The following is a 12,522-nucleotide window of genomic DNA, read 5'->3' on the forward strand; positions in this document are numbered from 1 at the left end:
TATATGAAGAGATATGAAGAGGGCTACAGGGATTTATTTTCATACAATCAAAAAAACTAACTCAAATTAACTTAGGGACAAATTAAAAGGGGGAACCAAAAGGAGGGGGAGCAGCCTGAACCAAAATCTAAGCACAAAGGAAACTTAAATCAAGATGTGATTTTCAGGGTTTATAATGTACCCCAGTCCTTGCTGTGCCCACAGGCACGGAAGATGTCAACTGTGCCCGTGGACACCGATGCTTCCTCTCCAGGGACACCTGGCTGCGACTGTAGCCACAGTAGAGGGGCAGTCAGGATGGACAATCCTGTCAATCGCCCGCTGCCTGGACCTATTGATGGCTAGCAAGCTACCGGGAAAAGGTCAACAACCAAATCAAACCAAATATCTCAGCTAGCAGTGACACCACTGAATGGTCTCATATGCTATAACCACTCTGTGAATGCAAACTGTTGACAGTGCTGGTGATAGCGGTCCACCGGCAATTTCACGTCTAAAGTTTATTTATTAGTGTCACAAGTAGGCTTACATTAACACTGCAAAGAATGTGACTAATAAATAAACTGAGGGGAAATTCAGCATGGCCAATGCACCTAACCAGCGTGTCTTTCAGACTGTTGGAGGAAACTGGAACAGCCAGAGGAAACCCACATGGGGACACAGGGAGAACGTGCAAACTCCTCACAGACAGTGATCCATGCCTGGAATCGAACTCGGGTCCCTGTGGCGTTGAGAGGTAAGAAGTCTCACAACACCAGGTTAAAGTCCAACAAGTTTATTTGGTAGCAAAAGACACTATCTTTCAGAGCGCTGGCTGCTCCTTGGGCAGGTGAGCGGGAGTTCTATTCACAAGCAGGGCATATAAAGACACAAACTCAATTTACAAAATAATGGTTGGAGTTGAGAGGCAGCAGGGCCAACCAATTGTGCCACTGACTTTCCCCATTTTCGGGAGCTGAGGGGGCGAGTTGTCGGGTTTTAAACTGCACCCTAAAGTTTAGCAGAGGGAAGCTGCACACAGACATACACCAAGCCCCCCGCCGCAGAGACAGTGGGAGCGGAGCGCGCACGCGCGGGAGAGTGGACGGCACGCGACGCGCGGAGGGCGCGCGGGGAGCGGCCACGCGCACGGCCGCCGCGCTGATTGGCTGTTGTGTTGAGCCGGCGGCGGCGGCTGCGTGAGGGTGAAGGGGGTGGGGGAGGCGCCGCTTCGTCCCGTCACTCCAGGCGGTTAGGATGGCTGCAGCAGCGGGTCAGTGAGTCAGTCTCTCACCCTTTATTGTTCCACAGGCGCGGCAGACACGGACATGGTGTGGCGGCGGTGGCCGCGGCAATCCCGTACCGGCAGGCCTGGAAAGGCCGCTGTGGACGAGACAGGGCGGGGGGAGAACAGCAGCAGTAGCCCGGCAAACAATGGTCCGCTGGCTGGGGAGGAGGGTAATCCAGCTTTAGGAGCCCGGCCGGGGAGGAAGGTTGCTAGGCCCTGCTGCCCTCTGCTTGTTGCTCCTTCCCTGACAACAACTGCCTTCTGCACCCTCTGTGTCCCTTTGAGGGAAGTTGTTTTTTTATTGCTTTGTTTGATCATTCCCCTTGAGGTTCAGGCGAGGGAGATCTTTCCTTGTCAGGGCGATTGCTCGAATTCACAACTCCAAAAGAAAGATAATTTCTTGGTGAACCCCCAAAGTGTGATAATTTAATTGCCTCTTCTGAAGGGGAGAGGAATATGTTGTGGTTTGAGTTGATTAGGTGCCTGTATGAATGTGAACAAAAATGAGTATTTGTGGTTAAGATGTGCTTTAATGCCTGATGAGGTAAATTGGGTATTTTAAAATATTCTTCACCCATTTTTTCACCTAACATGTTACTTAACTGCTTTATTTCTCAGCCTTTTTAGATGAGTTTTTTTTTGATGGGAAACTTTATTGCAATATCATTTCATACATATTGCATAGTTGGAAAAATCATGGAAGTAATTTTAAAGAAATAGACTGACATTTTCACTTGATGAAATTTGAGCAGCAAGTTGTTTCTTACTCTGGTTCATCAGTTTAAGGGACATCCATTTCAATTGATTTGTGGCACTGTACCTGCATTAGGATGTGTACTGAAATTCTAAAGTCAGACTTGGCTAGTTGGACATTTGTGAGACTAATTGAGCAAACTTTTCCTAAAGTGTTTGCTGCATATTTGCCATGTGTTAAATAGAATATGATCATAAACAGGACTAGAATTATAGAATCCCCACAGTGCAGAAAGAAGCCATTTGGCCCATTGAGCCTGCACCAACAGCAATTTCAACCAGGCCCTATCCCTACAACCCTACATTTTCACTTTGCTAATCCCGCTGAGACTAAGGGGCAATTTAACATAGCCACTCAACCTAACCCTCACATCTTTGGATTGTGGGAGGAAACCGGAGCACTCACAGGAAACCCACGCAAGCATGAGAGAATGTTCAAACTCCACACAGTCGCCCAAGGCTGGAATTGAACCTGGGTCCCTGGCGCTGTGAGGCAGCAGTGCTAACCAAAGTACCACTCTGCAGTCCGTAGTAGGAGGAGGAATGGGCCATTCAGCCTAGTGAGCCTGCTCACCATTCAATAACGTTATGGTTGATCTGACTGTAGCCTGATCCTTGACTGACTTGTCAATCAAAAATCTATCTAACTCAGTCTTAAATATATTCAATGACCAAACCTCCTCCACTTCCTGTGGGAAAATAATTCTGAAATGCACTGACCACGAGAGGAGATTTCTTCCTCATTTCTACCTTAAATGGGGGATTAATTTTTAAACAGTACCCCTTAATTCTAGATCATCTGCGTATCTAACCTATCGAACCCACTCAGAATCTTGTATGTTTCAACAAGATCTCGTTATTCTTAACTCCAATGATTATTGGCCCAACCTGTTCAAACTTTCCTTATAAAAGAAAGCCTTTCATTCTAATAATCACTCTAGTGAGCCTTCTCTGAATTACTTCCAATGCAAATATGAAGGCGACCAAAACTGTGCAGTACTACAGATGTGATCTCATCAAAATCCTCTACGGATCTCACAAGACAGCTTCCTGCAGCCATCAGACTCTTGAATGGACGTACCATATATTAAGGTGATCTTCCTTGTCACCCTAAATGTAACTGCAACACCACATTCTGCACCCTCTACTTTCCTTCTCTGTATTCTACGAACGGTATGTTTTGTCTGTATAACATTGACCCTAGTGTAAGGTGATTAGCAGAGTCGATATGTAGGGTTACAGGAATAGGGCCTGGGTAGGATTGTAGTTAGTGCAGGCTTGATGGGCTGAATGGCCTTCTGCACCGTAGGGATTCTATGAATGCTTTTCACTATCTCGATACGTGACAATAATAAATCAAATCAATAAATGCCAACCTAATTACTTGCTGTACCTGCATGTTAACTTTTTGTGATTCATGTGCAAGAGCACCGAAACCCTTCTATTGCAGCATTCTGCAACTTTGTTTAAATATTCTGCTTTTCTAATCTTGCCAAAATGGCCTTCACACTTTTCTGTATTATGCTCCATCTGACAAATTTTTGGCTGCTCAGTTCATTTATCTATATCCCTTGTGCATCTTCCTCTCAATTTGCTTTCCTCCCGACCTTCATATCAGCAGATTTGAACAAAGAACAATACAGCACAGCAAACAGCCCTTCGGCCCTCCAAGCCTGCACCACTCGTTGGTCCAACTAGACCATTCTTCTGTATCCCTCCATTCCCAGTCTGCTCATGTGACTATCCAGATAAGTCTTAAATGAACCCTGCATGACGTGTCCACCACCCCGCTTGGCAGTGCATTCCAGGCCGCCACCACCCTCTGTAAAATATGTCCCTCTGATATCTGAGTTAAACCTTGCCCCCCTCACCTTGAACCTGTAATCCCTTGTCTTTGTCACCTCTGACCTGGATTTGGCAACAACATGCTCAATCCCTTCAACCAAATCATTAATATAGATTATAAATATTTGAGACGCTGTGGCACTCCACTAGTTACACTTTGTTAACCTGAAAATGATCCATTATATGGACTATTTCCTGTTGGTTAGCCTATTCTCTACCTGTGCTAAAATATCACCCACAACACTATAAGCTCTTGTCTTCGGCAGTTACTGCTCATGCGCCTTTTCAAATTTTATATGTACTACATCTTCTAGTTTTCCATTTATGCCCATGCTTGTTATGCCCTCAAGTATTCCAATTAATTTTTCAAATATTTCCCATTCACAAATCCATGTTACCACTGCATCATCGTTTATTGATGTTTTTCTACTTTGCTATTACCTCCTTAATACTGGATTCTCACTGTAATGGGTGATCTTGATTGCTGTTTCAGGCATTTTGAAAAGAATTGGAAGTTGGGAGAATGTGCTGCTTGAGGGCCTTCTGTTTGCTATCATGACTAATTTGCCCATTTATTGGGGTGGCACAGTGGTTAGCACTGCTGCCTCACAGTGCTGGTAACCAGGTTCAATTCCTTGGGTCATTGTCTGTGTGGAGTTTGCATGTTCTTCCCATGTCTATGTGGGTTTCCTCTGGGTGTTCTGCTTTCCTTCCCGTCTGAAAGACACGCTGGTTAGGTGCATTGGCCATGCTAAATTCTCCCTCTGTATGTGAACAGGTACCAGAGTGTGGTGCCTCAGGGATTTTCACAGTAACTCCATTGCAGTGTTAATGTAAGTCTACTTGTGATTAATTACCAAACTTTTTAAAACCTTTACTTTTTTTATTTTCTGAGATTTGCAATACTGAAATAGGCTTACACAACCAGTCTTATTGTTTCTTTTTCCCTTTGCTGTATTTCAATCTTCAACCATTTACCTAATCTATTCTCAAATTCTTATGTTATCAGGCTAGTAATCCACAGATCTACGCATATGATCCCGAGACATGTATTCAAATCCTACCATTACAACTGGGAAATTTAAATTGTTAATTAGATAAGTCTGGAACAAAAAGTTGTATCAATAATAGTGTCCTTGAAGTTATTGGATTGTCATTTTAAAAACTCATCTGGTTCCCTAATATCCTCGAGGGAATAAAGTCCTTGCTTAGTTTGACTGACCTATAACTCCAGATCCACAGCAATATGATTAACTCCTAACTGCTCTCAAATGGCATATAAAAAACATAACTGAATGGATTGTCTGGTATCTGCTGAATAAAATTGTAAAATTTGTGAAGATTATGTTCTATCCACAGAAAACGGGACAAATCCAATCCAGCTTTTTACCATTCCACCAGCAGCAAAGTAGCAAACTCATTGGCAGAGCTGTCACATTTTGTTCACGAATGTTCAGTTTGCATTCTGCCCTGATCACCCTTCTTCAAACCTCATTACAGCTTTAGTCTAAATATGGTCAAATGTGAGACTGCCCTTGACATCAAGGCAGCATTTGACTTGATGTGGCTTCAAGACACAGAAGTAAAATTGAAGTCCATGGAAATCTTCGGAAGACTGTTCACTGGCTGAAGTAACATCTAGGGTAAAGGAAATTGGGTACCAATCACCCTAGTCTTAGGACATCATTGCAGGAGCGCCTCAAGGTAGTGTCCTAGGCCCAGCAATCTTAACTGCTTCATCAATAACCTTCCCTTCATTCTAAGTGAGGATATTTGCTGATTACATTGTTCAGTTCCATTTGCACAAAATGAAGTAGCAGGTTTGGACTGAAGAACATGGTAAGTGGCAATTAACATTTGTGTTACATAGTGCCAGGCAAAGGCCATTTACAAGAGAGACTTAACCACTTCCCTTTGACATTCAACAGCTATATCATTGCAGATCCTTAACAAACCTTTATGTTAGCAAATGGTATTAGCATGTTAGCGTGCAGTATTGAAATTACTATGTCCAGTTTTAAGATGACTAGAAATTCAGAGATTGTAAAAGCATATGTTGTAGTCCGCAGTTTGAGATGACAACTCAGTCATAGAAACCGTACAGCACAGAAAGAGACCATTTGGCCTATCGAGTCTGCACCGATCGTAATCCCACCAAGGCCCTACCCCACATCCCTACATATTTTATCCATTAATCTCTCTAACCTATGCATCTCAGGACACTAAGGGGCAATTTTAGCACGGCCAGTCAACCTAACCCGCACATCTTTGGACTGCGGGAGGAAACTGGAGCACCCAGAGAAAACCCACGCAGGCATGAGAATGTGTAAACTCCACACAGACAGTGACCCAAACCGGGACTCAAACCCAGGTCCCTGGAGCTGTGAAGCAGCAGTGCTAACCACTGTGCCGCCCTACTGGAAAGAGATCCTTACAAGGTCAAATGACTTCACACTTCCATTATATTCAGTGCCTATCTTGATTAGGTTGCATAGAATTGCTGATTTATGCATGCAACTGTTGTTACGATCACTGTAGAGACCCATAACTGCAAAGGATAATATGATAAGAGATCATGTTTTTAAATTTTTACTGTAAGAAATGACAAACACATGACTAAACACTATTATTTTCTAGGCAGGTTATATTTGAAACTACAGAAAGCAATTTTATACCCATCATATATTGCACTTTTTACAGAATTAATGTGTTAAATCAAACTGCCCAGTTGATCCCTTCCATGTTATACTAACTTCAAGTGACTGTTTGCAGACACTTAATTTTAGTTTTTAGAGATCTCCTTAATCTACTACCAGCAGTAAAGCACGTCCTGATGATTCTTCCCCTCTGGCCATGTCAGGCCAAATTTTCTGGAATCCTTAGGTAGCTGCAGGATGTGGCTTCTTCCTTAATAAAGGCTGTCACTCTTCCTCAGCAGGGGCAATTAGCCTCTTCTCTCTGTTAAGCAAACAAAACTGCTATCTGTGATATTTCAATGATTTATACAGAAGTCTCTAACCTGCTCTCAAAAATGGCTTCCTCTACACTGTATTCTCCATGGTAACATCTATCTGGAGGCAAGGCCAATGTGTTATAAGTGCTGACTAGCTCTGCATGATCTTAACTCTTTCACCTTAGAAATAAATGGATGGCTTACATATGGGTTACAACCCAGTACTTTCAGTACCTTCATAGGAATTGGGGCGACTCCACTCTTAACACATAGGTTGCTATCCATGCGTCCAAACAAATACCTTGCACGTTCTTTCCAAGGGAAAATGATAAAAGCCTTCCTCTAATCTCTACCAATCAAACTATCCAGGCAGACTGCGGAACAAATCACGTGATCCCAGCTCCCTTTGTTTTACCCTAGCTACAAAAATACCATCCCAAAACATAAACTTCATAATTGTAACACTGAAATAACCAAATTTAGTGTGTGCATGCTACCTGAGGACTGGATCATATAATGTTGTAACTTGTTTCCATTCTGCTGTCATTGTCATTTTAAAAAAATCTAACCTGACATTTGCTGTTAGGGTAACACATGAAGATTGGTCATTTGACTGAAACATTGGAAGATGATCAATGTATGTACAAGGGGAAGAAAATTGGCAAAAAAAATCAAGCATTGAGGACTCCCTTCCCACTTCTTTCATTATCTCATTCTTTCATATCTTTCTGCCCCTTCCCACCCTATCCCCAGTTTCTTTAAGCCCTACTTTACTTGTCTTGAAGGTACTGTGTTAGGATCATGTTTTTGGGGACTGTGAACTGTCCAAAACTACACTCAATTAGTTGGTACTTATTTTTGCTTATTCATAATCAATAGCTTTCCAGTGGTGGTGGTCCGGACAGTCCCCATGTGGATACTCGTCAATCACTGCAAACCAGGTTTAATATTTTTAGCCTCTTGTAGCCAGGTGAATTGCCTGGAAGGAAAGCACAAACTTGTATTGATATAGTGCTTTTCATGATTTTGGGATGTCTTAAAGAAGTTTACATAACTGATAGATGTTGCACCCTCGTCTGTTGTGTGGCTGAGACTGCCAGGGCCAGCACTGTGATTTTCCTTACCTGTCTAATCTCCAACTCGCTGATCACAAGTTATATTTTAGGCTTAGTATAATTGATTTAAAATTTTGCAAAATTAATTGGATAGCAAATGAGTGTATTTCTAAATGAATAAGAGACCAATACATCTCGTAAAATTCCATTAATTAAAAAAGCTTTTCCAACTCTAAATATGTCGTCCATGAAGTTGGTGTTTTGAATTTTAATGTTGCCGTAGATGATTATGGTTTATGTTTCTCTCTCGTTTATTGTTGGTGCATCTAATAGAGTTGGAAATAAGGCATTGCACATGGCTGTTTTTATTTAATAATAATAATAGACATTCTTCAGTTAATTAGCATGGAATAGGAATCATTTAGTGAATGTTTAGCCCACTAATGTGGAAGCATACTTTGCCTTCAGTAAATTGTAGATGTGTGGGATAGTTAAAATGTTAGACATACATTTAGACTTTTGCATGGTCTCTTAAGTTTGGGCAAAACCAGCCCAATTTGAAATATGTGGGAATGAATCATAAAACTCCCTAATTCTATTTTAAGATTTCTGGTATCTGAAAGTAATAACGTGGAATTTGAGCTCAGTTATTGTAAACCAGTGCCTTTAGTTGTGATGCATGAAATCCTGGGTGGGACTTGCTGAAAGAATGGTTGAACAATGGAGGGTGATTAACTTTTCTGTTGGAATTTTTGGAAGGTGACTGAATCGGTTGAAGGAAAAGGAAATGATTTTCCTTTCTATTTCATCTTCTGCATCATTTTTAAAAATCCCGTTTTGATTCAACCTTTCTCTGATCAGAATGAGAATTACTTTTTACCCAGTGCTAGATAGAATGGAAGAAAGTTGTAGATCCTGAAATTCTGCTCGGACCATTTAAGTTAATTAGTTGTGGTATGGAGAGTCACAAGGAAGAAATTGTAAGGCATTTTTGCATCTTGACTTTTTAAAATATTTGTTTACTAAATTCAATAAAAGACTTTTAAAAAATTAAATGATCTTGATTATCCATTAATTAGACAAGCACAACACCTGAAGGTAAAAGGTACTTTTCAAACCAGAATCTTTCATTGAATATTTAATCCTGAAAAATTCAGATTCACTCCAAAGAAGTTCATTTTACACAACTTTCAGATAGCATTTACGTTGTCTCAAGATGCTATATTTGGATGTGAATGTATTTATGTACTTTAATTTTGATTCCTAATGTGACAGGACACATCGTGATGACAGGGAAGATTTCTAAACAGTGGGGAAATTGCAGGGCTGAACCTGGAGATAGGGAATCATGGGAGTTTGAGTACGTGGACGTGAAATCCGGGAGCCACCTGTAATGCTGATAGTGTTGAGAACATTAAAATTGTTGGAGTATGTGAACATGTTGTCAGGAGATTGGAGGAATTAAATGGGTGTGGAAGCACTTGTAAGTGGGTGACTGGGGAGAGGGGGGAAAATATAGCACTGCCTTGGTATGTCTGGTTTGAATAAGCAACCACGAATTGGAGGGATCAAATATAGCAAAATTAACAGGTATGTTTGACAATGCAGTATTTCATTTAATAAACGTCGAAGAGTGCTTGTAAGATGCCTCCTTGAAGTCAGGAAAGTAGCTTGGAAATCTTTAAAGGAGGACGAAACTCAACAATGTGTGTTCTACAAATGAATGAATTTTAGTTCTGACAATAACCTTTGTGGTATAATATACTGCAATGCTACCTAGGTCTATCATCAACATCCCACTTCCATCCACTATTTCTTGTGTTGTCAGTCGCCTGGTCATGGACGAGCTGCCATTTCCCCCAGTTAAAGCACTGGGAAAACAAAAGTGGTGTCTTTAGGTCTCATCGTCAATTTCATTTTCTTTGGAGCTGCCTCAGACAGCCCAACTGCTTGCAATCTCAGTGATCTGTTTGGCCCTAAGCTGAGTTTCTTGACTCATATCCTGTTATCAGAAACTGTCTACTTCTGCATTTGACATGGTTTGTCTCTGTCACTGCGTAAGCCTGACTGCTGTTGTAACTCTTTACTATGTTTTTGCCTTCAGGTTCCACTATTCCAATGCCCTCTTATTAGACCTCATCTTCCATTCTTCATAAAGTTGAGTTCATCCAAACACCGCCTCTCATATCCTAACCTGCAGCAAATTCCTGTATCATATTACAGTGCAGTATCACATTTAAAAATTATAATTTTTAACTAAATTTCTCCAAGCCACTGCTCCTCCCTATCTATCCACAGCCACCTTTGACCTCTGCCTTTCTCCATCTCTGATCTCTTGTGCCCCCTGAGCATTTCTCTCTCCCTCCAGCTCCTCTTGACTCATTGGTCATGAACTTCTTCCCAAAACTTCTTTGCCTCTGTCCTTGAAAACCCTCCTTAAAACATATCACTTTGATCAAGATCTTAGTCACCTACTGTAATAACCTGATATCTCCTTTGATTGACAAGTTTTATCATGCACTCCTGCAAACTATATTGGGTTATTTTCTTTCAGGAAAGATACTGTATAAATCAAGTTTTTGATAAGTAAACAAGAAGCACGTGATTGCTATCTGTTGTATTGGTATCTAAACTGAACAGGCTAACTTTGTGAAAGACTTAAGTGTGTGTCACAAGCTTTGTTTTTTATACATTGGTACCCCAGTAGTACTCTTGGTGAGCAGTTGTGTAATTTTATACCATTCGACTTGACCTCTTATGTATAATTTGTGCTTGCTTCGTATCAGTTTCAGAGGATTTTGTGTGTGCATAAAATACACAATCCATACAGTTTTACATCTCCCCACAGGTCTATATTTCACAGTTACACTATTTTTTGTGTGATCACATTTGAATTATCTACAGGCAACTTTGGTGTAGTTTAGAGGACAGTAGTTAGTTGGATGATGTCATTTGGTCAGCATACTACTTCCTTGTTTCTTCAGTTTAGACTTTTACCTTTGTAACTGTTATTTAAGAAACTGAAGATGGCTCATTTTATACTAGAAAGTAAATTGAAGATCATTTGCCTGCTTGTGGTTTGGTGACGTCTCTTTATGGCAGTGGTCAATTTGCCCATCAATAGGCAAGTACTTAATTCAAGTAAGATAATTTGTGCAAGATGCTGCTTTTCATTTGTGGTATTTTCTCACAATATTATTGTATTTAAGTTTTGCAAAAAAAACTTTAATTTGCCCAGTGAGTTATAAAAACTTTTTAGATAGTAACTTAGAGTTGTTCTCCAGAGAAGTAAAAAGGTTGATCTCTGAGCTTTCAAAAAGTTTTTTTTGACAAACTTCCACACAATGGACTTAATAAGCAATATTAAATGAACTAAATTATGTCAGCATTGATACAAAATTGGTTCAGGGGCAGAAAATAGTGGGTGAGCAACTATTTCAGACTACAGGGAGTTAGACAGTGGTGTTCTCCAGAGGTCAATATTAGGATCAGTGCTCCTAATGCTATATTGATGACCTGGACTTGAGTGTGCAGGGGCATAATTTCCGTGTTTACAAAATTACGTAACTTGAGAATGCTGTAAACGATGAGCAAGATAGCAGACTTCAGGTGAAATGGGCAGACATTTAACATATATGTGAAGTGATACAGTAGGAAAAACAAGGAGAAGCAATATAAATTAAATAGTTCAATTTTAGAGGGTGCAAGAAGACTTGCAGGTGTACGTACACAAATCTTTGACAGTGACAGCACAAATTGTGAAGGTTAAGCAAGGATGTTATGCTACACATTTCTAAAAAGTAATGATTAGGCCATAATACATATTGTGTTCAGTTCTGAACACCACACTCTTGGAGAAGGTGAAGAAGAGATTAACTAAAATGGTACCAGAGATGAGGGACTTTGTAGAGAGACTGAAGAAGCTGAAGTGTTCTCTTTTTAAGGGGTTTGGTGATAGTGTTTGCAATGGCAGTAGGGTCAGTAATCAGAAAACATAGATTTAAGATCGCCAAAGAACCTGACATGATATGAGGGAAGATTATTTAATGCAATGAGTTGTGATCTGAATGAATGGTGGAAGCTGATTTAATTGTCAGATTCAAAAAGAACTGGATAATGAGTTAATAGGAAAAAGCAGGCTAGTAGGGACTAGGTGGACGAAAATGATTGAATAGTGCCTCTTTTGCTGCGCCATTTTATGATTGCAATTCTATAAATTTGAGTTTTCAACTTTTTTCATTTTACAGTTGGTTGTGTATGCAAATTGTCACTAATATTTTTAAAGTAGATACGTGTTGCAAAATATTTATGAAAATTACACTTGTGTATTGGTATGCAGTTATAATACCTAAAGCATCGTGATAAATATTGATTAAAAATGAGTGGGAAAGCTGGAGGTGGATTTGGATGCAAACTGTAAAAAAAAAACTTGAATATTGGTGAATTGGCCCCATGTCAATTCATTTTCGGTCTGATTTTCCTGACAGTCCCTGATTCTATCCTGGCAAATTAAACAAGCAGCGATGGTGTGAATGATTGGAGCAGGAACAGATGTAGTCACTGTTACAACTATGCATCTGATTGGTCTGCTAATCCAGACTGTGAATAAGGCTTTAATACACAATGCTGATAGATTGCGATCAAATTCT

At 40.4% G+C, this 12,522-nt stretch overlaps 1 protein-coding gene across 2 annotated transcripts in view; it reads left to right on the forward strand.

Moving 5' to 3' along the window:
* Positions 1 to 1,222: 1,222 nt before the first annotated feature.
* Positions 1,223 to 12,522, forward strand: part of kbtbd8 (kelch repeat and BTB (POZ) domain containing 8) — a 29,706-nt gene continuing 18,406 nt past the window's right edge. The window contains exon 1 of one of the 2 annotated variants that reach the window (XM_080183357.1): positions 1,223 to 1,256. Coding sequence is in view for 1 of the 2 variants with exons in the window: in XM_080183351.1 (XP_080039477.1) it covers positions 1,237 to 1,252 (16 nt within the window). In the remaining variant the exon portion in view is untranslated. The remainder of the gene's footprint in view (positions 1,257 to 12,522) is intronic. The other variant, XM_080183351.1, reaches the window with a different exon arrangement.

The sequence above is a fragment of the Carcharhinus amblyrhynchos genome, chromosome 3, assembly GCF_965287045.1.
Source record: "Carcharhinus amblyrhynchos chromosome 3, sCarAmb.v2.hapA, whole genome shotgun sequence".
In the NCBI taxonomy this organism is placed as follows: Eukaryota; Metazoa; Chordata; class Chondrichthyes; order Carcharhiniformes; family Carcharhinidae; genus Carcharhinus; species Carcharhinus amblyrhynchos.